Source organism: Podarcis vaucheri (genome assembly GCF_965113315.1).
Source record: "Podarcis vaucheri genome assembly, chromosome: 9".
NCBI lineage: Eukaryota > Metazoa > Chordata > Lepidosauria > Squamata > Lacertidae > Podarcis > Podarcis vaucheri.
The window spans coordinates 55,183,267-55,210,616 of record NC_138767.1 but is presented as its reverse complement, the minus strand read 5'-3'; the positions used below and the strand labels follow the sequence as shown (position 1 = coordinate 55,210,616).

The window sequence follows — 27,350 nt, the reverse complement described above, 5'->3', positions numbered from 1 at the left end:
GATATTAGTAGCTGGGCAGTTTCATGTGAAAACGTGAAACAAATCCACTGGCTCCCAGTCCATTTCTGAGCACAATTCAAAGAGGTTGCTCTAAAGTTTAAAGGTCTAAACTGCTTGATACCCAGATACCATAAGATTGCGAACTTATACACCTAGCAAGGCATATTTTTGCTATATTTTAGTCCTACTTTTCAGGCAGTTATTGAAGGTGGTGATGGTGATGATGATATAGAAGCCTGGTATCACACTTACAAACTTAAGACACACAAGGGAGTTGCAGGGAAAGAAAGAGGAGAGTTGTTGGTTCTTCAAGTCATGACATGAACGAAGAGCATGTAGTTTGAGTCAGGGTGATCTTCTGTTCCTGGTGTTAGCAGACTGGCAGAGCAATGAGGCAAGTGTGGCCTTTTCCCTTGCTTCTGCAGTTGTAGTATTGAGCTGAGTGTTGTTGTTTTCTGTCTGGGGAGGAAAGCCCCCTGCAGCTGCTGCTCCTCTGTTGGAGGAGGCCAGGTTTGTCTCTATTTGGTCCTTCTGCCACCAGTGACTATTTGAGAAAGGGACTTCTCAGTTGTGGCAAGCCATCTGTGGACCTTCCTTGTCACCATCATTTTCCTTTTCGCTTCCTCCAAAGTGAAGACCTTTTTATTTCCCTACACCTTTTAGGCATCTGTTTTAAGGTGGCTCTCTGCTGGAATTTCATCTGCTTTGCTGCTTCTTTGTTTTATTTGATTATAATCTTCTCTAAGCTGCTTTGAGAGCCTCACTGGTAAAAGAGCAGAGGGAGAAGTTTTCTAATTAAGTAGAATACCAGCTCTGTTGCATTTGTCATTGCACACTGCCTCTTCAGGTGAAGACAGTGTTCTTTGGACCCTAGGAACCAGGAGATGACTAAGATCATTCAAATAAAATACCCTTTCAGCAAGTTTCGTTGCTCTCTTTGCTCCATGTGTCAGCAATGTCAACTTAGTGACCACACAATGACAAGCTGATAGGCTGTGCTTGCCTCCTTTTTGACCTCTTCAATAGAGGTCACCATTTCAGAAGGCTGCTTTGAGGAACGTTACTTAATCTCTCTTGTTTGCCTTGTTTTTGAGATGGCTAGAAAGGAAAGCCACATGCTGTGCACTTCATTCCTGCTCCCTTTCCATATACAGTGGTACCTCGGGTTAAGAACTTAATTTGTTCCGGAGGTCCGTTCTTAACCTGAAACTTCTTAACCTGAGGTACCACTTTAGCTAATGGGACCTCCCGCTGCCGCCGTGCCACCGCAGCACAATTTCTGTTCTCATCCTGAAGCAAAGCTCTTAACCCAAGGTTCTATTTCTGAGTTAGCGGAGTCTGTAACCTGAAGCGTATGTAACCCAAGGTACTATTGTAATTCGTGAGAACACCCCTTGTCCTCTGTGCGTCAGCTCTTTTGTGCTATTATCCTGTGACTTCCTTGGTTTTTCACCTTTCTGTAGCAAAAGGAAGCTGACGTTCTTATTGGTCTAAAACAGCCTATATATATATACCGTATTTTTTGTTCTATAAGTCTTACTTTTTCCCTCCTAAAAAGTAGGGGGAAATGTCTGTGCATCTTATGGAGCAAATGCAGGCTGCGCAGCTATCCCAGAAGCCAGAACAGCAAGAGGGATTGCTGCTTTCACTGCACAGCGATCCCTCTTGCTGTTCTGGCTTCTGAGATTCAGAATAATTTTTTTCTTGTTTTCCTCCTCCCAAAACTAGGTGCGTCTTGTGGTCTGGTGCGTCTTATAGAGCAAAAAATACGGTATATGTATGTATGTATGTATGTGTGTGTGTGTGTGTGTGTGTGTATATATAATATCATCCAAGGTGAAGCTGAGCCAAAACAAAGCCAAGCAGCATCTTGAGCAAAGGAGTGGGCTGACATGAAAGATAACTTATTTGAACACATTATGTTGGAGTCAGCTTGTTTCACAAGATCTGGAAGGCAATGGTTCCCCGTCCCTGCTGTTGGGACAACACTCTAGCTTTCCAAACTCTGTGTCGCGACACATTAGTGTGTAGGTGTGTCTCGTGAATGCTCCCTGCGCTCCTCCTGAGGTTGGAAAGGGGTTAGTTCAGTGATGGCCAAACTTGGCCCTCCAGCTGTCTTGGGACTACAACTCCCACCATCCCTAGCTAACAGGACCAGTGGTCAGGAATGATGGGAACTGTAGTCCCAAAACAGCTGGAGGGCCAAGTTTGGCCATCACTGGGTCAGTTCAACCTCCAGTTTGCTAGTAAAATTGAATTACTGTGTTGGAGAAATGATGCACGTCTTAAAAAGTGTGTCACCAACATGGAAAGTTTGGAAAGCTCTGCTCTAGTAGATGAACCAATGGTCTGACCCAGCAAGAGGAAGGATCCTGCATGGCCAATGTGAGAAGGATGTTGAATTTCAGGAGAGAGGGGGAGTGAGAGAAGGGTGAGGTTTGTCAAAATGAAAAAAACCAACAACCATTTCTGAGATTTCAGAATTATTAATTTAATGTCGTACCATCGTTTACCTTCCTCTCCGAGGCTGGGCTACAACAATATAAAACACAACATTAAATTGATTTTTAAATTTTCTTTTGGAATCTGGAAGATAATATCTGATCTCTTCCATTTCCACATTTGTCCTCCTGGATCCTTGTAAGTGTATCATTTCAGATTCTTTTTTAAAAAGAAATTTTTACAATTTTCAGGTTTATACATTTCAACAATTCATTTCAGATTCTCCAAGATTCCTGCAGGTTGTCCAGTGTCAACATTTGATCTGGTTCTTTTAAAAAAAAATTGAAAGTTAAAAAGTACATAATTATATGTGCACTAAATATGGTGAGACGTAAATAAAAGAGAGAGAGAGAAAAAAGGAGAAACAGCACTCATGTAGAAGGGAAACTAAAGGGAGAGAAGGGGGGAACTCCAAACTCTATACTTTACAAAGTTGTTATTGTAATTCACCAGATCTTAACCTATTACAGTATTTGTAAGAATGGATTCCCTATATATCATTGAATTTGTCCATGGCAAGTCTTCATTTATATGCAAGTTGTTCATATGTTGCAAGTTGTGTAAGTCTTCAATCCAATCGCAGAAGGGAGCCATTAGATTTTACTAGTCAGTCTTTCAAGTTTCGGTGGGCATGTGGTTGTGGGGGTTTCTGCCCAAAACACTGCTACCCTAAAGTGGGTCCATCAGGGTGATGGTATCTGACTTTTGGAACCTGCAAGGGAGACAGTCTCATGTCTGTAGCACATTCTTCCCAGTTCGTCATTGGCTGCAGTTCCAAATTAGCTGATCCTGAAATAAATTAAACTGTGCTTCTTAACATCATTTACTTTCTGTTGCTCTAAGAAAGCGTAAGCCTTTGCCCTTAAAGGCAACCTTAAAATATATATTTTAAAAAATTAAACAAATAAATTCAGATCTCCTCTGATGTATCCTGTTTGCAGCTGAAATTGCTTAAGGGAATCACTGTGTGGGGGGGAGTGTGGTTTTCTTTACACAGTCAGAGCTTAAAGTTGCTATATTGCCAGTTGTTTTCTGCCTGAGGTGCTAAATTTAGCGTCCATGTACATTAACTATCCTCATCCTCACCCAAAATGTAATTATAAACTGATTTTGTTGAGTTTTGGAGAGCCTTCAAGCTTCCAGCTCAAAATGCCATCACACTCACGCTTCAATCTAGTTACTTTATTTCGATATTTTGATTTGGGGGGGGCGAGAGATTGCACAGTCAAATTTCACCACCTCCAAATTGGATTTTATTGTATATTCTGTTGACACACTTAAAACATTCTACTCTCTCTAGCATAATTTGATTTTAAAAACCCCACCCCCACCCCCTCATTTCTTTTTCCTTCGAGAGCTGACTCTCCGCTTCGACATTTCCAAGGACACAGATGTAAATGTGGGGTTGATATTGCTTTCAAGTTTCTAATATCCAGTGCCAAGAATAAACTCCAACCTTCAACATCATTTGTTATTATAAAAGGGCTCAGCCATCCCTTTTGGCAAAGAAAACCATGACATCCTGCCTGCCTCCATGTGGAAATAGGCTGGCTCTGAAGCCGGTGCCAATTGTAAACACTGAGTTGTCCAGCACCAAGCTTTGGGGAAGTTGTGAGGGACTATTAAGAAATGAAGCATCGGACACCATTAGCAGCAATTTGGAGTGTATTTTGCCTGTTGAGAATGACCATACACTTTTATGTTACGGAGGGGGAGGAGGCAAGAGGATGTGATACCTCCTTGTCCTCATATAGTAAGAAGAGCAACCCTAAGAATTATCTAGCACTATATTTTTATGCTTCCCAAACTAATTCCATCAGTGTTTTCTTAAAGCTGTTTCCTAATATCAGCTATACGTTTCCCTTCTGCAATTTAAACCAATTGCCACATCTCCTTTTATCTAAAGCTATTCTGTTCCAGATTTTCTTTGTGGCATTCTTTTCCTTTCTTCTTCTTCTTCTTCTTCTTCTTCTTCTTCTTCTTCTTCTTCTTCTTCTTCTTTGAGATTAACAAGTACCAATAATCTTTTCCAAAGACTAAAAATATGCACTGGCCTTTTAACCTTTCTCTCCTTAACCCTTTGCCATTCCTTTTGATAGATATTACAGCCAGAGCTACATGATACGTGGCACTTTACAGAATAGCTGTTTGTGTTTGGCCAATCCCAAGGAGCTTAATAGATAAGAGGGGGGATACAAAGAAGCAATGAATTTGAAAGGAGGAGAAAAATAAGGAATCCCCATGTATTAATCTGTAAAGGTGGAATCGCCTTTTGTACACCCAAAATAAAATATAAAACTGAAAGATTATATCCCCAATCCAAAGAAAGTTACACACATGTCCAAAAGTAAAAACAGCCCCCGGGAGAGGTGCAAAAATCACCATAGAAGTCTGTCTCCAGTTATCTGTGTAAGGTCATGAATTTAGACAAGAGCCTGGAGCTGAGTCGTAGGAGAAAGGTGGACTGTATGAGGTTTTTGTTGTATGTGTGTGTCAACACACTGCCACTGTCAAGGCGAGATCAAACATGGGAGAAACGTCCCATCCTTCTTGCACCACAGCACAAAGGCATGCAATTTTTTTGCCCTTCCTCCTTGCCTCCAAAGGCTTTGAGTACTTGGGGCACATACTGTAAATGTGGCTATTGCAGTAAAGTGATTTTTTGGATGTGTGTGTGCTGATATAGCTCCTTGCCAAGGGCACAAAGGACCCTATGTGTACCTCTGTACTTGTCACATTGGTTTTACTGGGTTTTGGCAATGACTAGCTTTCTCTGGATTGGGGTTTCTGGAATTCTCCAGTCTTAAGGATTCAGGACATTTTAGCAGTCCAGGGTCCCAGGCACAGCTGTGAGGGAGAAGTCTGTCCGAATTGGTTAGGTGCTTCCCCCTCAATCCCTTATCCCATTTCAGTGAGTAGCACAGCTCAATAGGAAAATAAAGCTTCCTCAACATTTACTTTAATGAAATTGGATCTGGCTTGGTGAGATCACAAGAATACAGCAAGAATTGTGGGGTGGTTTAGGGCTCAGCCACACTTCTGCAGGCCCAGTGTTTTCTAGATTGGGGTCTGAGAGGCTTTTCGTTTGCCTTTCTGCTTTCTCTGGGAAAACCCGCTGTTTACTGCTGATTCATAACAAATGTCAACCAGGTTTTCTGCAGATTGATGTTTGTAAACAGCAGGTTTTCCTGGGGAAAGCAGGAAACGAAAAACCTGTTGAAGAAGCTGAAGTGTGGACAAGCACTTAGCTTTGGATTCAGTTCCAGGCCAAGAAATTTTGTTGCCTGAAGTGTAGTCCAAATGATAGCTCACCCACCTCCTGGCTGCACTACTGCCAGCAGTTCAAAAAGTCTTTCTGTACTATTCCATTATCAGTTTCTGCCTTATGATACTGTTGAGGAAGGTTGCTTCGCTTGGCCCTGCTGGAATTTGTCAGTTAATAGCCTGAACACCCTCTCGCTCCCTCACCCCAGGCTGGCCTACAGTTATATCCCTGGCGAAGTGCAAGTTGAATTGTGTTTTCTTTGAGATCAGTTGGAGCTTGTACATAAAGTCAAACCAGGTTTTAAAATACCACCTACTATTCTTAGTAGGCTGAAATGGCTGTGTTTTGCTTATAAATACATTATCTTCTAGCCTTCAAAGACTTTGCCCTTTACACTGAGGGACATAAAACCCTGTAGCTGAAGGATCAGCTTCAGCCTTCAGGTAATTAAAATGGTACATCCAGCTGTGGCCGTTGCCTGTGAGACAACCGCCAGGACACCGAGTGAGAGATAATCTGCTGTAAATATTTATCTTACAGTAAATATTAAAAACCAGGCAAGCTGTTGTGTTCCCCTTGTCAGAGGGGCGCCCAAGGTAATGTCAAAATCACGAAGAGAAAGCACTTGTTTAGGAAAGAACACGCTGAACACTGCCATTGCTAAACATTGCCTTTCGACTGGCTGAGTTGGTTATTGGTAAGAAAGCCAAAGTTTGGTGTGGTGTTTACTAAAATAAAACCTTTCCTTTCCTTTCATCCTTATCTCCCCTGCTGTCCTACTTTTCCTCAGCCGAGACTCCACAAGTTGCTTTATGTTTATAATACGTCATGTTGAAAAAAAGCTTTGGAAAAACTTGTGGCAGAATTTTCATCATGACAAAATGTAGTAGGTGACAACTTGATTTCTGAACTGGGGTAGACAAATCTATCCATTTCGGTTTCCCTGAGTTTCTCACATTTCCAGGTTTAGGTTCAGTTTATCACATTTCCATATCAGTTGGTGATCTTTCTTAAAGTCCTAATGTACTCATTTTTGTACACAATTTTGTCTGATTTACACATTTTGCAAACATTTACCCCTAAATGCATTTGTATGGCATTTTCACTAATTATGATTTTTTGCGCACATTATTTGGTGGGAGAACTGCATTGAAAAATTTGGAGAAGTGTATGTCTTGAAGGCTAGCTGTGTTTTGGTTTACATTGTTTCAGGAAGTATGAATTAGGTAGGCTTCCATTAAAATGTGAACAAAACCAAATTTAGCTCCCATTCCTATTCTGGACATCACCTTTAACCTTAATTGAGTTTACATAATTTTATTTCATAGAACAGTGTGTAAACAGCCTGCAATTGCTGCGATATTACTGATGTGTGAGTCAGAGGAAGCATATAATTTTCATACTTTGGGTACAAAGTGAGAAGCAGCCCTGACTTATGAAAAAGGTATTTCCTCTCAAAAATGAATACTTGCCAGTGAGGAGAATTTCTGATCACAAGACTGGAAATGAGATTCTTTTCAGATGAACAGATTTATAAAAACAGAATGCTTTATTTACATTTTTAAAACAAGAGATGTACTCAAGATATGATCCAGTCGGATGCCCTTTGAGGTATATGCAAAATTCATTTACAAGTAAGCTGCTCCTTTGTCAAATAGAGGCACACCCCACTGCTTGCATCTTCATATACGCTTTAAGCCGTGAGATGCCGCTGAATTGCAGTCCAGGAAAAACTCCAATTTTACAATTCTGCCTGGGATTGATCTAGGGGACACGCCAGCATCCATCAGAACACAAGACAATTCTAGAGGCTTTGCTAGATGCATCAGAGTTTGGCACTGTCACAGTGAAGTTCCTGAAGGAACTCCTAGAATTATTCCTGGAACCTAGCTATCTTGTATCTCCAAAGGACTTTGGAATACGTTTTAGAATTTAAGGAGGTCTTAGATTGCCAAAAACAGATCTTATATATTAGCTTTACCCAACCAGATTTTGTGTTATAACTCTCATCAGTTCCAGCCAGCATGGCCAGTGGTCAAGGATCATGGGAGTTGTTGTCAACATCTAGAGGGCACAAGGTTGGAGGGGGCTTTTCTAGAGTTGCCATACATCCAGAATTTCCTGGATATAGTCGGAATAAAGCAGTGTCTGGACAGAAATTGCCAAAACATCCAGGACGTATGGAACTCAAGTCTGCAGTTCAAATACTTCACTATTCTGCCAATTTCAAGCGGACACAATCTGTCCAATCATGCAGAACTCACATGTACAGGTGAACCAATAATTCACTTGGAAACCTGCCACCAGGCATTCTTTACATGTTCGTCCTTAAGATATGTGCTTCCCAGAATTTCTATAGAAAAAAACCCTGTGCAGAATGGCAGTACACAAATTTGCAACCATTTTTGTACCTCATAGTGGTATGAAAAGATACTGCCATGACTGCCAGGTAAACAACCGCTAAATGTGCGCCCATGCGCATTCGCGGGGAATGTTCTTCTCACGATCTTGTTCACGTGGAGAAATTTAATCTCAAACCTTAAGGCAAAAGTGGGTCAGATGTCCAGCGTTATGGCTTAACCATCACTTCCTTGCAAGTTAGAGTGTTTCATTTTTAAAAAAAGAAAATGCTTTGGCTCAAACAATGCCTCAGTCGCCTTATGTATACCTCTACTGATGGAGGCAGTGCTGTTCCTGAATATCAGTTGTTGGAAACTGAGGAGAGAGACTATCGTCGTGCTGAGGGTTTCCCCACAGGCATCTGGTTGGCCACCTTGAGAACACGATGTTGGACTAGATGGGCCATGGACCCTGATCATAAAGGCCATCAGATGATGGTGAACCATGTTATGAAGTAGCTGATCATGATCATACCGTCCAAAAGCTTTGTCCATGTCCTCTGCTCATGTTTGCCCTTTGTGCCCCACAGACTGGCCTCCATGCGGTCACCTGTCATGAAAAGGTGGTGGTCGTTCGAAAAGACAACGCGGAGTCGCTGGGGATGACTGTGTCGGGTGGTGCCTTCTCCCACAGGGAATGGGATTTGCCTATCTACGTTATAAGTGTCGAACCAGGCGGAGTCATCAGCAGAGATGGCAGGATCAAAACAGGTGAGACTAAAGGAATTCAGAGCACACTTTGGAGCTGAGTATGTCTTTGTGAACTGTAACCACAACTCTGTTCTTGCATTTAGTTAGGCCTGGTTCTCCGTTACCTTGTAGTACAGTTGCCGCTGTCCGTGATGCCCTGGTAATGTTAAATCTGGGGATATCATCACTGTTACTGTGATTTTTGACACACCCCCCCCCCCGAAGACTAAATACGATTTTAGACATAAAAACCATAACCAAACAGTGCTGACTTTCTGCACACATATTACCAGATAGGCAGTTTTAAGGAATTCTGGTCACCATCTTGATTGAGGAAATCTGTTCATAAATTCATTTCTCGCTGAATAATAATTCAACCGTATAATAATTTAGTACTGTTCAGATAAGGACTTAATAAGAAGATATGTTGATTGCTGTAAAAAGAAACAGGACTCTGACTCACCACCCACAGTTATTGAGATGGGTGCACAGTCTTATTTGACTCAGAGAGACCAGATAATGGCCAGATGTGTTTCATAGGAAATGGAAATATTTTCAGAATTACTGGAATAAGTATTATGAAAGCTGCCAAGTATCGCAAATGTTTTGTATGTAAATCTCTCTCTTTCTCTCAACCTAACCTAACTCAGAAGGTTGTTAAGGATAAAGTGAGAGAACCACTATGTATACTCTGAGCTTATTGCAAGAAAGGTAGGATATAGGAACAAAAATGATAATGAGCTGGTCTCCCAGTCACTTTATTAGTGAATACCAATAAAAAAAGTTTTTTCCAGTCCTGAATTCGATCTAACCTATTTGTTAAAACTCAAGCTCTGTGATCAGCACTATATATGTGGGTCCAAAAGGGAGCCACTGTTTAAAACAGTTGAATATAAATTGGAACCAGAGAAGAAATTCACTTGTAATTTATTCCAGATGCCACAAGGAGGTGTTCATAAGACTGGTGTCTTGTATTTCAGAGTATTACCCACTTCCAAATTTGGTTTCAGTTTTCAAAAGTGTTAGCATTCCACATCATTCTCAAAATGGCTTAATCGTGAATTAGGTAGCTTCTAACATGCTTCAAGCAGCCTTTTGTTCACAAAATTGGAATGCTTAAAGTGCAAGAAATGGCTCTCTCTCTGTGCACAAGGCAGTTGGTTGGTTGGTTGGTTGGCTGGCTGGCATCCATCTGTCTCGGGAGACAATGGAAGCTTTCTTACAATTGTGTATTCATCATCATGTTTCCGATGTAATTATCTGGCTTACATACATGAAATTGTAACATTTGAATGCTGTATCCTCTAGGAAGAAAGTCCGGGAAATGTTGGTTTTTGTATCATCCTGATTACATGAAAGTAGCTAGAAGGAGTCAGATGGAACAGACTTCACTGGGTTTTTTTTAACAGAGGTGGGATGGTCATCTGTCAGGGATTCCTGTGATACCTGCATTGCAGGGGATTGGACTAGGGTCTCTTCAAACCCTACAATTCTATGATTCTGTGAGTCATCCTTATCTGCAGTCTTGCAAGAAGTCTGTGATTTTCATGCAGCAATGTGAGGAAGATACTAGACAATTAGCTTCATACCTTTGAGTTTTGTTTTGTTTCTGAAGGTGCTTTATTTCTTAAAATAATCCCTCCACCCATAGACATTTGGGACAGCGCATATTCATACCACCCTAAACTAGAGTTAAATCAGCCCTGCTGATATTAATAACAGTGAACTGGTGCAGTGCTTAAAGCAAAACAGCAGCAGGCCAAGCCAATGACTGGTGGTTTAAAACAACAACAATTCCAAACAGATATCAGAGGAAATAGTTAAATGTGAAAGCTGCAATGCTGTACACACCTAACTTTAAGTAAACCCCATGGAATTCAGTGTGGCATACTTCTGAGTAGGCAAGCATAGGAGTCCACTTTTAAACAAACACAACATTGCATTTTCTTTTAGTGATTTGTTGGCAGAGCACAAGTCTAAATTGCAGCTCTTCTACAACCAGAGATCTAGAAGGATATTGCAGTTTTATTTTGCTTGCAATGCTCACAGGCAAACTGATTTGGTAGCCCATTCAGAACAAATATCACCACCTTTCCCCAAAATTATTATTTTCTCTTTTTGGAGTGGGGAGAAACTGAAGTAAAGTCAGTAACATACCAAATGCTACCTCTTGTTGAACTGGAATTTGAATCCAGATCTTCCAAACCTGTAGGCAACAACCCATCTATATCTATGGGTACTGTACAAAACACATTAAGTTCCCCATTGGCATCTGTTCTTAGAATGGAGTTTGGGGTAGAGCAAACTCAAAACAAGGAAAAACCTTTCTCTCCCCCCCCCCTTACAACTGACCTCAAAAACATATTTTATAAAAGGCATAAAAACTGCTCTAAGGACCTCCCAGCTGTTATTTGGCCACTCCTAAGTTTAGAGGTACAGCTTTGAATGACAAAAGTGTATTTTATTAACTGCTAACAGGTGTTTTTCCCCTTCATTTCCTGCCTTCCAGGTGATATTCTGCTCAATGTGAATGGAATTGATCTGACAGGTGTGAGCCGTGGGGAGGCTGTAGCCCTTTTGAAAAACATCTCCTCGTCTGTTGTCCTCAAAGCGTTAGAAATGAAAGACTGCGAGACCTTGGAGGATGGCGATGACCTCTCATTGCTCGATGCCAGTTTGAACTCGTCTAGCCCGAGCGAATGGTCTCCATCCTGGGTGATGTGGCTCGAGGTGCCACGGTAAGTCCTAGGAGTGTTTCCATGTGTTGAAAGGGATTATGGAGGAAAGGGTTTATGGCAGGGATAGGGGATCTGTGGCCCTTCCAATGTTCCTGGACTCTTAATTCCCATCAGTCCCAGCTGGCATGTCTAGTGGCCAGCATTGATTGGAAGTGTAATCCAGTACAGGTAAAACCTGGACAGTTAAGTCCAGTCAAAGGCGACTATGGGGCTGCAGCGCACATCTCACTTTCAGGCGTTTGTCCGCAGACAGCTTTCCAAGTCATGTGGCCAGCATGACTAAACAGCTTCTGGTGCAACAGAACACCGTGATGGAAACCAGAGTGCACCGAAATGCCGTTTACCTTCCTGCCACAGTGCTACCTATTCATCTACTCGCACTGGTGTGCTTTTGAACTGCTAGGTTGGCAGGAGCTGGGACAGAGCAACAGGAGCTCGCCCTGTTGCGGGGATTCAAACCGTCAATCTTCTGACCAGCAAGCCCAAGGGGCTTAGACCACAGCGCCACCCACATCCCAGAGTCCAGTAGCATCACTTGGAGGGTCACAGATTCACTATTGATACCTTTGGGGTGCTTACCTGACTCTTTCCCCTGAGTTGATGTATTGCATTGACACCTGAATTAATTCCAGACTTGGCGTGTGTGTACACACACACCACACAGAAAGGACTGTATTTAACGGAGCAGAAAAGATCCTGAGCAGGCCCATTTCTGAAAAAGTGTCTGGCTGTCAAAGTAGCGAGGGAAACCCTGCAGAGATCGCATCTATGCTCTTAGAATACAGGATCTTGAACGCCAGACCACCCTGCGTCCTCCCAGACAGTCCCTGCAGCTTGCAGACTGCACAGACACCGTTTCAGTTATATGCCATTTTAAATTGTTTGACTTTGCCCAGATGTTCAAAAACTGTGTACGCGCTCATGGGCTGAAATTATCCAAACCCCCTCCCCCTCAAAAAAAGAAGAAAAGAAAACATTCACCTCTCTAATGGGCCGGAAGCAGCTGTGTTGCAATTTTTAGTAAAACCACAGAGTGCGTACTTTGTCACCCACTCACACAGCACATTTTAATGACTCCGCGGGGCATAAATCATTGCAGCATTCGTCTGAACTGGAATTTTAAAAATGAGATCCTACCAGGCTGACACTGAATTAAATCTGCCCTCGAGCTAAATCTTCCCTCCAGCAGCCCATCAGTGAGAAAATGTTAGTTATATAAGAGACTCCTTTTGCAGCTTTGCACACTCACTTTTTGTTTTAATCTCATCTTCCACTTATCAAAATATATGAACTATTTAGGTTATGTTGTATTAGTTTATCCTCTGCCTAATGGGAATGTATATCACACATACAGCAGTAATATGTTATTAGATGCATAAAAAGGTAAAGGGACCCCTGACCATTAGGTCCAGTCATGACCGACTCTGGGGTTGCGGCGCTCATCTCGCTTTATTGGCTGAGGGAGCTGGCGTACTGCTTCCGGGTCATGTGGCCAGCATGACTAAGCCACTTCTGGCGAACCAGAGCAGCACACGGAAATGCGTTTACCTTCCCGCCGGAGTGGTACCTATTTATCTACTTGCACTTTGACATGCTTTCGAACTGCTAGGTTGGCAGGAGCAGGGACCGAGCAACGGGAGCTCACCCCGTCACGGGGATTTGAACCGCCAACCTTCTGATCGGCAAGTCCTAGGCTCTGTGGTTTAACCCACAGCGCCACCCGCGTCCCTATTAGATGCATAACACTCCTCAAATGAGCAGCTCGGTAATGGCAGACACAAATCATTGGGAGAGATTTGCCCATCTTCTGTACCGTGCAGCTGGAAGTGTCGTGGGATGTGTTCTAGATTTCCCCTTGCACAATGGTAAGGTGCAACAGGCCTGACCAGAGTCTGCATGAACTGAATGTAGTACTCTCAGAGCCACTTTAATACAGCACACTGGGGGTGCTGTGATGGATGCTGAAGAATTCTGCAGCAGGCAAGTCAATATTCACTAAAGAGAGAAGATTTGAAAACCACTGTGTTAGGTGATGATTGGGCTTTGTTGAAGATGCTTCTAAAGTAGGCTTCCTTAATGCAAAAAAAATTGTGTCTATTCAAGAACTCCCTGCAGAATTTCCAAACACTCATTGCTTTAGGGACTCCCCCATTTCTTTGTGAGAACAAGGAACCACCCTAGCCCATAAAAATGGGGAGGAGGGATTGAATAATGCCTGCATCGTTCCATCTAAATTGCTTCCCAGAATCTGATTTGTAGGGTGGAGTTGGCACCGGGCTTTTGAGCCTAGGGATAGGCAGATCAGTCTCTTGCCAGTCCATCTCAGTTTACATATGTTTATTCATAAGCCCTGTTTCCACTTCCATCTGTGACTTAAAAACAAACAAACACCTCACCCCAAACTATTTCCGAATGTGTTTTTTCAAGAAAACAAACCATTTTGGAACTTTTTTTTTTTTTTAACCTGCATCACAAAAACCGAGTGAGTGCAAAAACAGAAGGATAGCTGCATCCTCGCTGACAGTACAGAGAGTGTGAATTGGGTTATAGGGCTTGAAAGTACGGAGCAAATGAAATCCTTGAGCGTCCCTAGTTGTAGGTGGCGCCCGAGACTTCTACTCTGAAAGTCTGGTGGGCTGCTTCCAGATCACTTGGCAACCAAGAGGAGAGAAATGGACTGGGTGGGGAGGAGAAACAGAAATGGAACAGGCACTAAAACTGCAGTGAATGGAGGACAGTTTGCAAGGAGATGAGAGTGGAGAGAATGGGGGAGGGGGAATAAGAATTGGAAGACTTCTTGATACAGCAACAGATAAAGGAGGTAACTATAATATGGTGCAGAACCAACAGGGAGAATAGATTATGCCCTGGTGCAGAGAGACAATTGCTATGGAGTAGAGAAGGGGTGAGGCATCATGAGCACAGTAGCCTAATGTGGCTTCTTTGACCCTCAGGGCTCTCCTCAAGGCCTACCTCCACATCTTCAAGGTCTTTTGCCTGGCTGGAAGGTGCCCTTGAACTGTACCAAGTCCTCTTGCATTTTGTGCTGAACCCTCTGTTCGTTTGAATGGCTACAGCAGCCTACAGTACAAAGGCCATATCTGTTTCCACTCTCAGCGTTGGCAACTGGCCCCCAGAAAGTTACCTGCTAGAGAATATGGATCTTGGGCTGAAGATTTCCAGCCCTGGAGCAGAGAGAAAAGGGTGGAAGGTGACCAGGGAGAGATTTAGAGAGGCCCGTCATGGTACAGAGAAGCCATGGGGCACATGAGAGGAAAAACAAACAAACTACTACTTAACAGGATGGGTTTTTAAAAAGCCCTGAGCTGAAACTGTAACAAACATGTTTTTCTGTGGCTAGCATAGCAACGAGTCCTCTTAGGTCACTAAAAGGAGAAAAGTGGTCCTTGGGAGTTTCTTTGAGCCCCTGTTCTTAGAGATGCTGATGCAATATGCCTGACATGCAGGGCTTCTTTCCAGCCGGAAATCACCGGAACTCAGTTCCGGCACCTCTCAGGCGGGTGCCATTGCCATTCTAAGAGAAGAAGAGAGGCATTCATGGTGCGTTCCTGCACTGCTGGCATGCACTAGCCAATGATGAAATGGGCTGGTATCCCCTTTACCGCATAAGGAAGCAGCCCCCATGAGCAGCTTTCTGCATGACAGACAATGACTCACAGTCACTGCCCTTCTGAGATAGGGAAAGCTTCACCTGCTGAATTTCTGCACACTGTTCAGCTTTTGAAGGCACAGGAAGATGGCAGTTAAAAGGTGTCAGCCCTGTAAATGAGGCATGGTAATCACCGCGACAGGGGTGAGCTCCCGTTGCTCGGTCCCTGCTCCTGCCAACCTAGCAGTTCGAAAGCATGTCAAAGTGCAAGTAGATAAATAGGTACCGCTCCGGTGGGAAGGTAAACGGCATTTCCGTGCACTGCTCTGGTTCACCAGAAGCGGCTTAGTCAATGCTGGCCACATGACCTGGAAGCTGTCTGTGGACAAATGCCGGCTCCCTCGGCCAATAAAGCGAGATGAGCACCGCAACCCCAGAGTCAGCCACGACTGGACCTAATGGTCAGGGGTCCCTTTACCTTTAACCCCCTAGCAGATTCCCTCTGTACCTCAGTGCTAAAAGAAATGCCATGCTTTTGCTCACAACATAGAAAACAAAGTTAAAAAAGAAAGAAAATATATTGGTGGAAAGGATTTTCTCTATGAAAGTAAGATTTTCACCGGGATTCCTTTGCCGTATTCCAAGTCTGTATGCAGGCACTACCGCTTCCCCATCCTTCCCCTCCCCCCCCCCATGGCCTCTTTTACTGAAGGAAAATCGCCCACAATGTCATCAGGTCTGCAAACAGGAAATTCATTGTAATCCTATCTCCAGCTGCAGCACCACTCGCAGAAAAGGGCCACAGTGTATACGAACACCAGAAGGGATTAGTATGCCAAACTGGTACATCGGTCTTCTTAAATTCAGATTATTAAAGGGGAGGGGGCAGTCAGTAGCAAGAGGCGGCTGGACACTGATTATAATCAATAGGAACAGAGGTGCGTTTCTTGCTAGTACTTGCTTGTTTGGCCAGGCATCCAGGAGTCAAAACGCTTAACAGAGCAGGTTATCAGATACTTTAATCTTACCTAAGTGAGTTTATGCTCACCGTCTTATTTCTCCATATTGGACTCTCTGAGCTCAGTGCCTCACATCTGGAAGCCCTTTTTCAGGTCCTGTTACCAGAGCATGCATCACATTAATACACATTAACTCATTTCCCCCCTCGTCTGAGAATGTAACCTCTCAGTACCAGAGTTCCCATTTGGTACTGGTGAGGGCAACTGCCCAGCAGTTCTTTTAAGGCAGGTCAGATGGGCCTCAAGGATATTTTCCCAAAACCTTCCTGCAGTTATCAAGCTGTCTTGAGGGACCGCGTGGGTGGGAAATAATGATCCTGGATGCAGTATATTTTAGGCTTGTTGCTGGGAGTGCAGATGACTGAGAAATCATTTGTTGTTGTTGTTGTTTTAGGGTATTAATTGCATTTTGGAAACCGTGCTTAAAGTAGCATGCGCAGCTTCTTGAAAACCGTAATAAATCACTGCAGAAATAGTAGGAGAGTTGGAGGAGGGAGAGCGAAGGAAGGGGTGAACAGGAAGGAGGAGGACGGGAGGCAAGAAGGGGAAAGCAGGGGGCAGTGAAGACAAAGATGAAAGAATATATTTTGGAGTAGAGAGCAAAGTTGCCATTGGCTGATATCCTATGGCCAATTAGAACAGCCTTATCCTTTGGCAAATGCCAAGGCAAGTGTAGCAGAAAGGGGAAGCCTCACTCTTTAGGCTGTGTATACACTTCAATTTCCCATAAATCCACGCTATTGCTCTGCTGTTCGTGAAGCCCTGGGCACACAGGGTTAGCCACAATCCATCCTGTAGTTTACTGAGAAATGCTGCGTTTTGATGTGTTTTCCCTCAAACCGTCTACCATCGGGTGTGAAAACGTAAGCTATAGGAGGATACCCACACCCCATCCATCTACCGGTGCGGACGCGACTTTGGAAACGCATCAAACTATGCTGATGTGTACAATGCAAATGCAATTTGAAATGCAGTGCATGAATGTTGGGGGAACAACCTTGCTGCATTTTAAGCCAGTAAAAGGCACACAGCTTGGTGCAAATGGAGTTGAGAGATGGGCAGGTGTCCTACCTCACAGCGCATGCTGTGCTTACCGTTTGAGCATTACAAAGGAACCGCTAAGGGTCTACTTTAAATCTTATCAGCAATAAGAGTAGCAGTAATTGGGGGGTTACTATCGTATGCATTTCCTGGATCATTCTCTCTGGTGTTTTATAGGTAGATAGCCACCTAAAATTAGTATTTAAGGTCATTCACATATTTTCAGACCCTGGGTTGCTTTGTTCTTTTCCTGTCCACTCTGCATTCAGTAGTCCTTTGCTCCTTCCTCTCAAGTTTCCAGAAAAATAAACTTCAGTCTGTAGTTCTGACTGATGAGTTTTAGCAAGCATGTCCGTTTCGTAACAGCATTTATTTTACTCCTAATGCAGGGAGGGCAGGCAGTTGTTGCTCATGCACTGCCAGAGCATCTAAACGATGACTCACCAAAGACCAATTTAGAAATTCCACCTCAATGAAACGGCTGTCCTTCCGTCATGAAGCCAAGCAAAGCACGTAACCACTGCAATGGCATTTACAAGGCTGAAAAGCAAAGGTGGTTTTTTTTTTTGCTTGTTTACTACATCTGGCTGCCTTCACTGTGACAAGCAGACCAGATGGGTGTGGGCTCTGCTTGTCTGTGCATTGATAAATTTTGTTCCTTGATTCGTTTTGGAAAGACAGCGCTAGCACCTTTTTTGTGCACTGTTCAGTTTGGCACCAACAGAAACACATAATGAATCACAACCGACAGTTTTCATAAGGCTTTCCATACAGCCATTGCTGATGGACAAGTCCATAGGATTCACTGCCCTAACCTCCAACTAGTGGTAACCTCAAATATTCAGAATCAGTCAGATGCTTTGGAATGTGTGGAACTGAAAGCCCCAAAAGTTTGCAGCTAGAGATGCAGCAAGCTCATGTGGCCAGCTTCAAAAAATTACTTTGAAAACAACTGATTCTGAGCCCAACTGTCACGTCATGATTCCCAGTGATGGCAATAGCAGTGCAACCCTCAAACATCCCTTCTGCGTTTGCCTCCCTCTGCATGGTCTTAAGGCTGCAAGGCAGGTACCAGGGCAAGGAGGAAATTCCTTCTCTTGCAACAAGAAACGGATTTGGGTGTAAGGATTTTGCTTCTCCAGGTCAGTTTAAAAGCCAGGAGCAACTTTTAGGGTCATAAGGCTTGTCAAGCCCCATAATTCTACCTGGAGAAATATAAACATTTCGCACAATCATAGACCCTACATGTTTCAAGTTAATCCATTGTTCACCAGGGGAGATGTTTTTCAGCTTGATACCTCTCGTGTGCTGCTTGCTGTTGAGTTTTATTTACATAGGCTTGTCTAATAAATCCTATTTTCTCCAGCATTGCATCCCAACAGTTACAGTAGTTTTCCAAATGGTTCTGGCCTTGGGAGCTTCACAAGCTAAGTAATGAAATGATCAGGTAAATAAAAGAGGGTCAAATGACATAAATAGCTTTAGAGACGATACTCTTCTTTAAAAAGCACTCATTTCAGGGCAGTTGCCTAATGCACTTACACATACGTTACATACACACAGGAAGTCTGCTATGTTTTGTGTTTGTAAGTCTGATCTGTAACAAAACACATCTAAACCCCCCCATCTTTTAATGCAGCTTGTTTCATTGGATAATCCAAGCCATCTCCAGCCTTTACTAACCAATAAAAGCAGTGCTGACCAGCAAGTACCCCACCCAATTTTCTTGTACAGTAATAAATTTTTGGTTGAGCCACCCACCTGCATCACATGGCTGTCAAATGACAAACTGGGTATTTTTTCTGGTACAGTTGTACCTTGGATCTCAAATGCCTTGGCTCCCAAACAAATTGGCTCCTGAACGATCCAAACCCGGAAGTGAGTGTTCCAGTTTTCAAACTATTTTTGGAAGCCAAACGTCTGACGGTGCTTCCGTGGCTTCTGATTGGCTGCAGGAACTTCAGAGAATACATCAGAGAAGATTCCTAATTTTGATATGTTTGATATTGTGGAAGCTCAAGATATTATCCAAAGTTTGAGCACCCAGCAAATTGCAAGCTAGTTTGCAATCTAGCATTTGTTAAGTTTTTGGAATATGGTAGCTCGTGATCTGCAATTGTTCTTAGTCTCATGGTTATAGTGGATTTTATTGCTCTCTAAACTCGCACACTGGTGTAGCAGTGTGGCCAAGAGCATAATCTGTAAACCAAAAAGTGGTTCCTTCAAGCTCTCCTCTTAGTATGTTCCATATGTTCAAAATGCTTGTCTATGTAAGCTCTTAAGCAGGTTGGTTGCCTCCATGCTCTTACTTAACAGAATGCTGATATGTGACTTAGTGAGTAGCTATCAATAACGGCTAAATTCTGGTAACATTTGGTCATGACCTTGGAAAGCCCTGTTAAATCTAGTGAGTTTTATGTCTTTATGAGAAATGGGATTCAGGATGCTAAAAGCCCCACACAGATGGCAAAGCAATAGAGCTAGCCTTGTGCACAAGGGCCAAGAGGCTTCTGCTTTTCACATTAGCAGCCAGCTAACTGTTGCACAAACAGTGTACCCTGCATCTTGCCAGCAGGTGAATATTTGTAGTTCCCAAGAGCCTCATCTAGCAGTACCATAAAAACCCTGAAGAACAAGCAAACAAACAAATATCCCCCAAAATGGAAACATCGTTTTAAAGGCTTGTTTTTAAATACCTCCTCAAAATTAAAGCATATTTTTCTTAGTGCTTGTAAGACAAAGACACTAAAAGGGTGGTTGCTACTTTGGTGTCTGTGACTGCAAAAGGCTTTATTGGACCCAACAGCAAGAACAGAACAGGACAGGACAGGTCCAATTTGCACAAAACCCTTCTTCAGTCAGAAAAATAAGGTGCTCTATATTACATGAAAGTCATTACCCTTATCAATTTTATAATCCGAACTAGGTTTTTAATCCAAACAGGCAGATAAGAACAGTTTCCCCGGAAAACCCCAAAAACGGAATATTTATGGGTGAAACTTAGTCTGTACAACACTGCTAACATCCAAACTGAAACTAGAAGTTTGTGCAAACTGTACCGATCTGGCATATACATTTCTTTTCAAGTCCAATATGCCAAAAAAAGGTGAATGAGCAGAATATCATCAATAATTTTGATTTAATTGTACAACAGACCATTAAGTAGAATGATTCCCCCCCCCCAGGTATTTATACAGCTGCAAAGAAATTGTATTACGAAGAAATACAGCGGGAAGTCTTGGCTTCAGTATCGTGGGGGGTTATGAAGAACACAGCGGGAACAAGCCATTCTTTATCAAATCCATTGTTGGAGGGACACCAGCGTATAATGATGGAAGAATCAGGTAATGAAACCACATTGTTTAGCAGTTATTTATAAACCAATCATTCCCATCCAGATTATTACAACAGTTCTCAGTTAACTGGGGCTGCTGGTTCATGTATCAGTTTGATGTGCAGTATTAACATACAATAGGGTTCTTAAGCTTGCATGCTCTCCATGTGGGAATGTGAGATGGGATTAGGCATATACACTCTGTCTATCAAATCACTTCACTTCTGTTTTGTGATGGATGGATCACGCAGCCAGGCCGTGTTTATGTATATTGGCATTCACATGCATACATGCCTGACCACACAGCACATTTTGTATGTGGGGGAAGGTATGTGAAAGCTCAGAAATGCAGTCACAACCTCCGCAAGTATGTTTTACTCACCTAGCTTGTGAGAATTGACCCCAAAGTTCCAATTCTATGCTGCTGAGCAACATATCAAACCAGCACTTGGGGTTCAGGTTCACCAGTGCAAAACTCTGCCCCTTAGTTTGAAAAGCTGACCAGGCGCAGTACTCAAACTGCTTTCTCCTTTCATTTAGTTGCAAGCCACAAAGCACCATGTGTGGCAGTACTTCTGCTTATACTGGAACAGTTGAGGCAGGGAGAAGGGCATGGTACTAATCTTAAAATACCTTCTTGTCTGCAGAGAAAGCTGAAGCCTGGAAGGAGTCAAGGGATTATTAAAGATCAAAGTAGGTTTAATTTTATGCCAGTGCAGTAAAACCCATAACAGAAGATAGAGCTATAGGGCAGGACACATAGAACCACAACTGTTTTCAAAGGCAAAGTGATTCCTAAATAGGAAGAACTGGGAAGAACGGAATGTTCACTTCTGAGTTCAAATTCTCAAAAAGAGTCGGGTGGTTTGCAAATTCTGATTCAGTTCCTTTGGTGAAATGGAGAACTTTATAAATGCAGGTGTTTGCAAATCAATATTATCAAGAAATTAGAAAAAAATGCAGCGGTATATTTTTTTACAGAGTATTAAAAACACAGTCCAAAAGTCTTGCAGACACATGATGTTATAAAAGTCATTGCCTCTGGAAGTGTCAGACTGAAATCTGAAGCATTTATATAAAACAAGTCTGTTCAGCTGGCATAAATTAGCAATACCTTAATTAGCAAAACCTGACTATTCTCATTTCCCCTTATATCTGCTACCTTTCTGATAAAAATGAGTAGGGGTGTGCAAGCTATTCCTGCCTTGGAGCTGCTGAAGTGCCACTAACCAATTTTATATTGCTTCCTTCCAGGTGTGGTGACATCCTCCTTGCAGTTAATGGTAGGAGTATCTCAGGTATGGTGCATGCCTGTTTGGCGAGGCTGCTCAAAGAACTGAAGGGGAAAATTTCTCTCACCATTGTGTCCTGGCCTGGCACTTTTTTATAAAGATGTATCGCAACTGGAGAGCGAAAAATTATCTGACACAAAATCAGCCACTTAATATGGACGTTTACTCCACTTTCTGGTCAACTGTATACTTGTAAAAGAAAACGTTGTTAAGTATAAATGTGCATAACACAAACAGAATGGTATGTGTTAGAGAAACAAGCAATTTTAAAGTACGGAAGTCTACTGAGATCATAAGTTAGGGTACACATCTTTACTGCGCTATGTCTCATGTTTGTATTTTTATATCTATTCCAAGCAGTTTATAAACAAGGAAAACCACTTTAGACCCGTAATTTGAAAATATTCTGAACTCCTGAATAACTGTTGCAATACTTTTCTATTATGTTGACAGCATCTATTCCAAGACATAAAAAAGCAGTCTGATTGAATACATGAAATCCCACTTTGTGATCAGTATGGATCAGATATTTTAAAATATTTTGTTTCCCGGTATGTAATAACTGTGAATGAAATTTCATTTTTACCATTAAAATAACTGTAATTTGTAAAGCCAGGTTATTTTCATTTAAAAAAGCACAAAAATGCATTTCTCCCCAGTGGATCTAATTCGTGGCATGAACTGAGTGTTCTGCCTTATTTTACTCAGTTTTGCTCATAATCTTCTGTGATGGTCAGTTCTGAATCAACATAATAATGAAAGGAAGGAAGGAAGGTGTAGCAAGCTACCAGCATAGACAGAGAAGTGGAGGAGAAATTGCCTGGTTTACTGGATCAAGTAGCTGAGGGGAAAACTAGTGGAGATTAAAGAGAGCAGGGAAGCATTTCATACAAAAGGCTACTTAGTACTGTACAGTAGTAGCCAAGACTCAGACTTATTTGAAGATCTGGCTGTTTTAAAAATTAAAGAGTTACATAACAGCATCCATCTGAAGAGCCAAAACAATGTTGGTTCCAATTCATTCTACTAGGATCTGTGTATGTTTATCAGATGGGACACCTCATTTGTGGTACAGTCACTTTCTTTACTCTTTGGGGGGGGGGACCTGCATTACATCTGCACACTGCTTGTGTAACAGTGCACAACCTCACTATCCAAGCACAATTCTCCATGTGTACCTTATGTGTTACCGTCCTTTTTTCTAGTTGCGTAGGCAAGACAAAACAATGTGTTTTAACATGAAAAAATGCTTTTTTTATTTTCAAAATTCCAAATTAAACTTACGCTTTATGCTAACAGAACAAGATGAAGAGCAATTTTTTTTAGACCCAGAAAAAATAATTAGGATTGAGAGCCATCTATTTCTGGCACTAATTTAAGCAAGTAGACAAAAACCACACATGCCTATTCCGCAGCAGTAGCATCCATGTCTTCCTGTTCCGGGGCAGGCTCGCCACCAGCCGACTCTTTTCCTTCTTTGCTCTTTTTTGATTTTTTGTGTTTGTGCCTCCTGTGGCTTTCTCCCTCTTCACTGTCATGGCGACGCCTGCTGTTACTAAGAGGGGGCGAGAAAAAGAAATGAGACACAGAGCTATTAAATGGGAGTCTCAAGCTCAGTGCGCCACCCTGAACGGAAGCTACTTCTTAAGCCTGTGACATCATCAAGCTAATTATTTAAGTACATGTGATGGCATCGCCACGTGACCCCTAAGCATGGGCAAATTTAAACCAGAAAGGGAGTGAAGAAAAACACCTGTCAGTATAGATTCTGCCATCTGCCAACATTTACTCTGGGCGGGTTGTCTGGCACCTATAGCAGCAATGAAATCTTTGCCATCACATCATCAAAGTAACATTATAGGGCTAGAGTTTGTTGGTCAATGAGAACAGAGATTTTTAATGGGATTCTACATAGAAAGTACTACATTTTAGAGGCAGCCTTAAAATAGGTTTGCAACAATGATCTGATGAGTTGCTCGGAGACCAAGATCAACTTCTAGTAATCTAACCCCACCTTTTAGTTTCCTTTCTCGCACAACAGAATAAATATAACTGCAGGATTCAGTTGGTGTCATTGGTAGATCTAGGATCAATGTCTGAGATGGGCACTGTCTGGCAGCTTCCAGAACCTCAGGCTCGCAAATCCCCAACTAACTCCCCCCCCCCCCCCGGAGTATGAGCAGCAGCTGACACTGCTGCTAGCAGTAGCTCGCCTTGGAAGATTTGAGCCCACTGCCATTGGTGGGGGCAGCAATGCCACCTCTTCCCCGCTCTGCCCAAGTGAATCCCAATGTTCACGCTGCCCAAAGAGCACACAGAGAACACATGGCTGCCATGTAGTTGCAGAGGCTTTCCTTAACATCTATTCTAGAGCATCAATTAAAATATGAAATTGGTTGAGAAATCCTAATAATCCATCACCCATGGCTGAAACTTATATCCTGGTCATATGACACAAGGGCTAATATCCTACTGGTATATTCTCAACTTCTGGCTATTTTTAAATGTCAGCAACTAAAAAGCAGCACATCAATAGCCAAGGTCTTCCTGTGACACTTCAATCATCCCACAGCATTACTTCAAAGATTATTAAAGAGCTAACCTTCGTGATGACTTATGTCTTGTCTCTTCCTTATCTCGATGTCTCCTTTCTCGGTGTCGTTCTTCTTTCTCTCTGCTTGTTCTGTGCCGTTCATAGCCTCTATCTGCATATTCTCTGTACCTGTATCGCTCCTCATCACTAGCAAGAAAATAAAAACATTCAGCAGACAGACAAACAAATGCTAAAGGAGCATCAATAATCTTTGTCTCCTCCCATGCACAGAGAAAATACAGGTGTTCATGTGATTTCTACATTCAGCAGAACACAATTTCCTACTGAAGGTATTACCAAAATGGGAATTTGTAACCTAACACAGTGTGAAACTACCATTGTACAGTCTTGACAATGGAAAATGTATTAAGGAATCAAAAATACCAACATTAGTAAAATCAGATTTCATTACCTACAAATAAATTGTTGTCTTGGATGACTGTACTGCTGAACAGTAGAAGAGACTGCCAGTCTGATAGTTAACTCTTAATAAAGGAGAAATATTCATGGCCTCCTTTGAAAATCTCAGGACACAAAGTACCAAATATATTTCTAAGCCGTTAATATGCCATCAAAAAAATAAGGAATGTGATCTGTTTCTTCATATTGCAGTAAAGGTTTCCATCTGCTAAATTAAAAGAATGAAAGTTCCCCAAACAAAAAATAAGTGGCTCACCACTTCACTCAGTTAAGCTTGAAATTATAATTCAAAATATCATGTTTAACACTGAGTGTTATCCAAATACATTTGTTGGTCAGTATACATCTAATCTTTGGGATCGACTACAAATGAAAAAGAATAAAGTTATGATGTCCCCCCGGGATGCCTGGGTACACACAGCGGCTGTTCAAGCTGTGCGCACAAGACATTTTGGTTGAGCATAGAGGGAAAACGTCCTGACGGCAAGAGCAATTTGACAACAGACCCAATTAGCTAGAAAGGTACTAATGGGCTCTTGCTCACTGGAGGTCTTCAAACTGAGACTGGACATCTCTATACGTTAGGTGTGTTTTGTTAGGGATGCTTTACTGTGCATTTCCTGCATCAAGCAGGATGGAATGTTGACTAGAGGACCCACAAGACCCTTTCCAACCATGATGCTGACCCAAAAGTAGCCACTGTACTGAACTCCACATGTTGTTAAGACTTCCAAGTCCCATCAGCCCCAGCCAGCATGGCCATGGGATGATCAATATCACCTGTAGTACACTACATTGAGAATCTTGTATTTGTTAAAACAAGCAGCAATCTATCAAGCTGATATCCTTCACGTCTTCCAACAATATCTGCAGTGACTACAGAGTTTGAAGTTACCCACAAATAATTATGTACTCACACAGTGTTAAATTAAGGACCTGCACCTTGGCTATAATGGCACATTTCTCTGATCTGCCATTTATCTCATCTGATCTACAACCAGGTTTCCAAAGAGCACCTTGAAACTGACTCATTCTTTTTTAAACCCCTAAACTTTAAGGGGAGAGCTGTCTTGTGTATCATCTCAATCTGAGCAGCTGCTCTTCAAGAGGGACAACGGCTACTTTGACTTGTTCCACTGTTCTTTCAATCCCAGCCTTTCCCTTCCATGCCAAGGAGGCTCTAGGCTACTGTGATACATTATGTACACAAAATATTAAAGAGTTGGACATAAAGATTGAAGGGTCACACTGTATGCCATTAAAGCCCCCAAGATAATAATAATAATAATAATAATAATAATAATTTATTATTTGTACCCCGCCCATCTGGCTGGGTTTCCCCAGCCACTCTGGGCGGCTTCCACAGAAACCAAAAAACACTAAAATATCATACATTAAAAGCTTCCCTGAATAGGGCCGCCTTAAGATGTTTTCTGAATGTCAGGTAGTTGTCCATCACCTTGACATCCGATGGGAGGGCATTCCACAGGGCGGGCGCCACCACCGAAAACGCCCTCTGCCTGGTTCCCTGTAGCTTCGCTTCTCGCAATGAGGGAACCGCCAGAAGGCCCTCGGCGCTGGACCTCAGTGTCCGGGCAGAACGATGGGGGTGGAGACGCTCCTTCAGGTATACTGGGCCGAAGCCGTTTAGGGCTTTAAAGGTCAACACCAACACTTTGAATTGTGCTCGGAAACGTACTGGGAGCCAATGTAGGTCTTTCAAGACCGGTGTTATGTGGCCTCGGCGGCCGCCCCCAGTCACCAGTCTAGTTGCCGCATTCTGGATTAGTTGTAGTTTCCGAGTCACCTTCAAAGGTAGCCCCACGTAGAGCGCATTGCAGTAGTCCAAGCGGGAGATAACTAGAGCATGCACCACTCTGGCCAGACAGTCAGCGGGCAGGTAGGGTCTCAGCCTGCGTACCAGGTGGAGTTGGTAGACAGCTGCCCTGGATACAGAATTGACCTGTGCCTCCATGGACAGCTGTGAGTCTAAAATGACTCCCAGGCTACACACCTGGTCCTTCAGGGGCACAGTTACCCCATTCAGGACCAGGGAGTCCTCCACACCAGCCCGCCCCCTGTCCCCCAAAAACAGTACTTCTGTCTTGTCAGGATTCAACTTCAATCCATTAGCCGCCATCCATCCTCCAACCGCCTCCAGGCACTCACACAGGACCTTCACCGCCTTCACTGGTTCTGATTTGAAAGAAAGGTAGAGCTGGGTATCATCTGCATATTGCTGGACACCCAGTCCAAACCCCCTGATGATCTCTCCCAGCGGCTTCATATAGATGTTAAAAAGCATGGGGGAGAGGACGGAACCCTGAGGCACCCCACAAGTGAGGGCCCAAGGGTCTGAACACTCATCCCCCACCACCACTTTCTGAACACGGCCCAGGAGAAAGGAGCGAAACCACTGTATAACAGTGCCCCCAGCTCCCAACCCC

The 27,350-nt window shown here is 42.8% G+C and overlaps 2 protein-coding genes across 11 annotated transcripts in view; one reads left to right on the top strand and one right to left on the bottom strand.

Annotated features, from left to right (window-relative positions):
- Nucleotides 1-22,136, top strand: part of LNX1 (ligand of numb-protein X 1) — a 117,866-nt gene extending 95,730 nt beyond the window's left edge. For all 7 annotated transcript variants that reach the window (XM_082238120.1, XM_082238123.1, XM_082238121.1 and 4 more), the window contains 4 exons: nucleotides 8,697-8,877; nucleotides 11,366-11,594; nucleotides 20,450-20,608; nucleotides 21,853-22,136. In XM_082238120.1, coding sequence (XP_082094246.1) covers nucleotides 8,697-8,877; nucleotides 11,366-11,594; nucleotides 20,450-20,608; nucleotides 21,853-21,988 — 705 coding nt within the window. In that variant the 3' untranslated portion in view covers nucleotides 21,989-22,136. The remainder of the gene's footprint in view (nucleotides 1-8,696; nucleotides 8,878-11,365; nucleotides 11,595-20,449; nucleotides 20,609-21,852) is intronic.
- Nucleotides 22,137-23,121: 985 nt separating this feature from the next.
- FIP1L1 (factor interacting with PAPOLA and CPSF1) overlaps nucleotides 23,122-27,350 on the bottom strand; it is a 36,278-nt gene continuing 32,049 nt past the window's right edge. For all 4 annotated transcript variants that reach the window (XM_082238186.1, XM_082238185.1, XM_082238188.1 and 1 more), the window contains 2 exons: nucleotides 24,493-24,630; nucleotides 23,122-23,445 (listed from right to left, as the gene is read on the bottom strand). In XM_082238186.1, coding sequence (XP_082094312.1) covers nucleotides 23,295-23,445; nucleotides 24,493-24,630 — 289 coding nt within the window. In that variant the 3' untranslated portion in view covers nucleotides 23,122-23,294. The remainder of the gene's footprint in view (nucleotides 23,446-24,492; nucleotides 24,631-27,350) is intronic.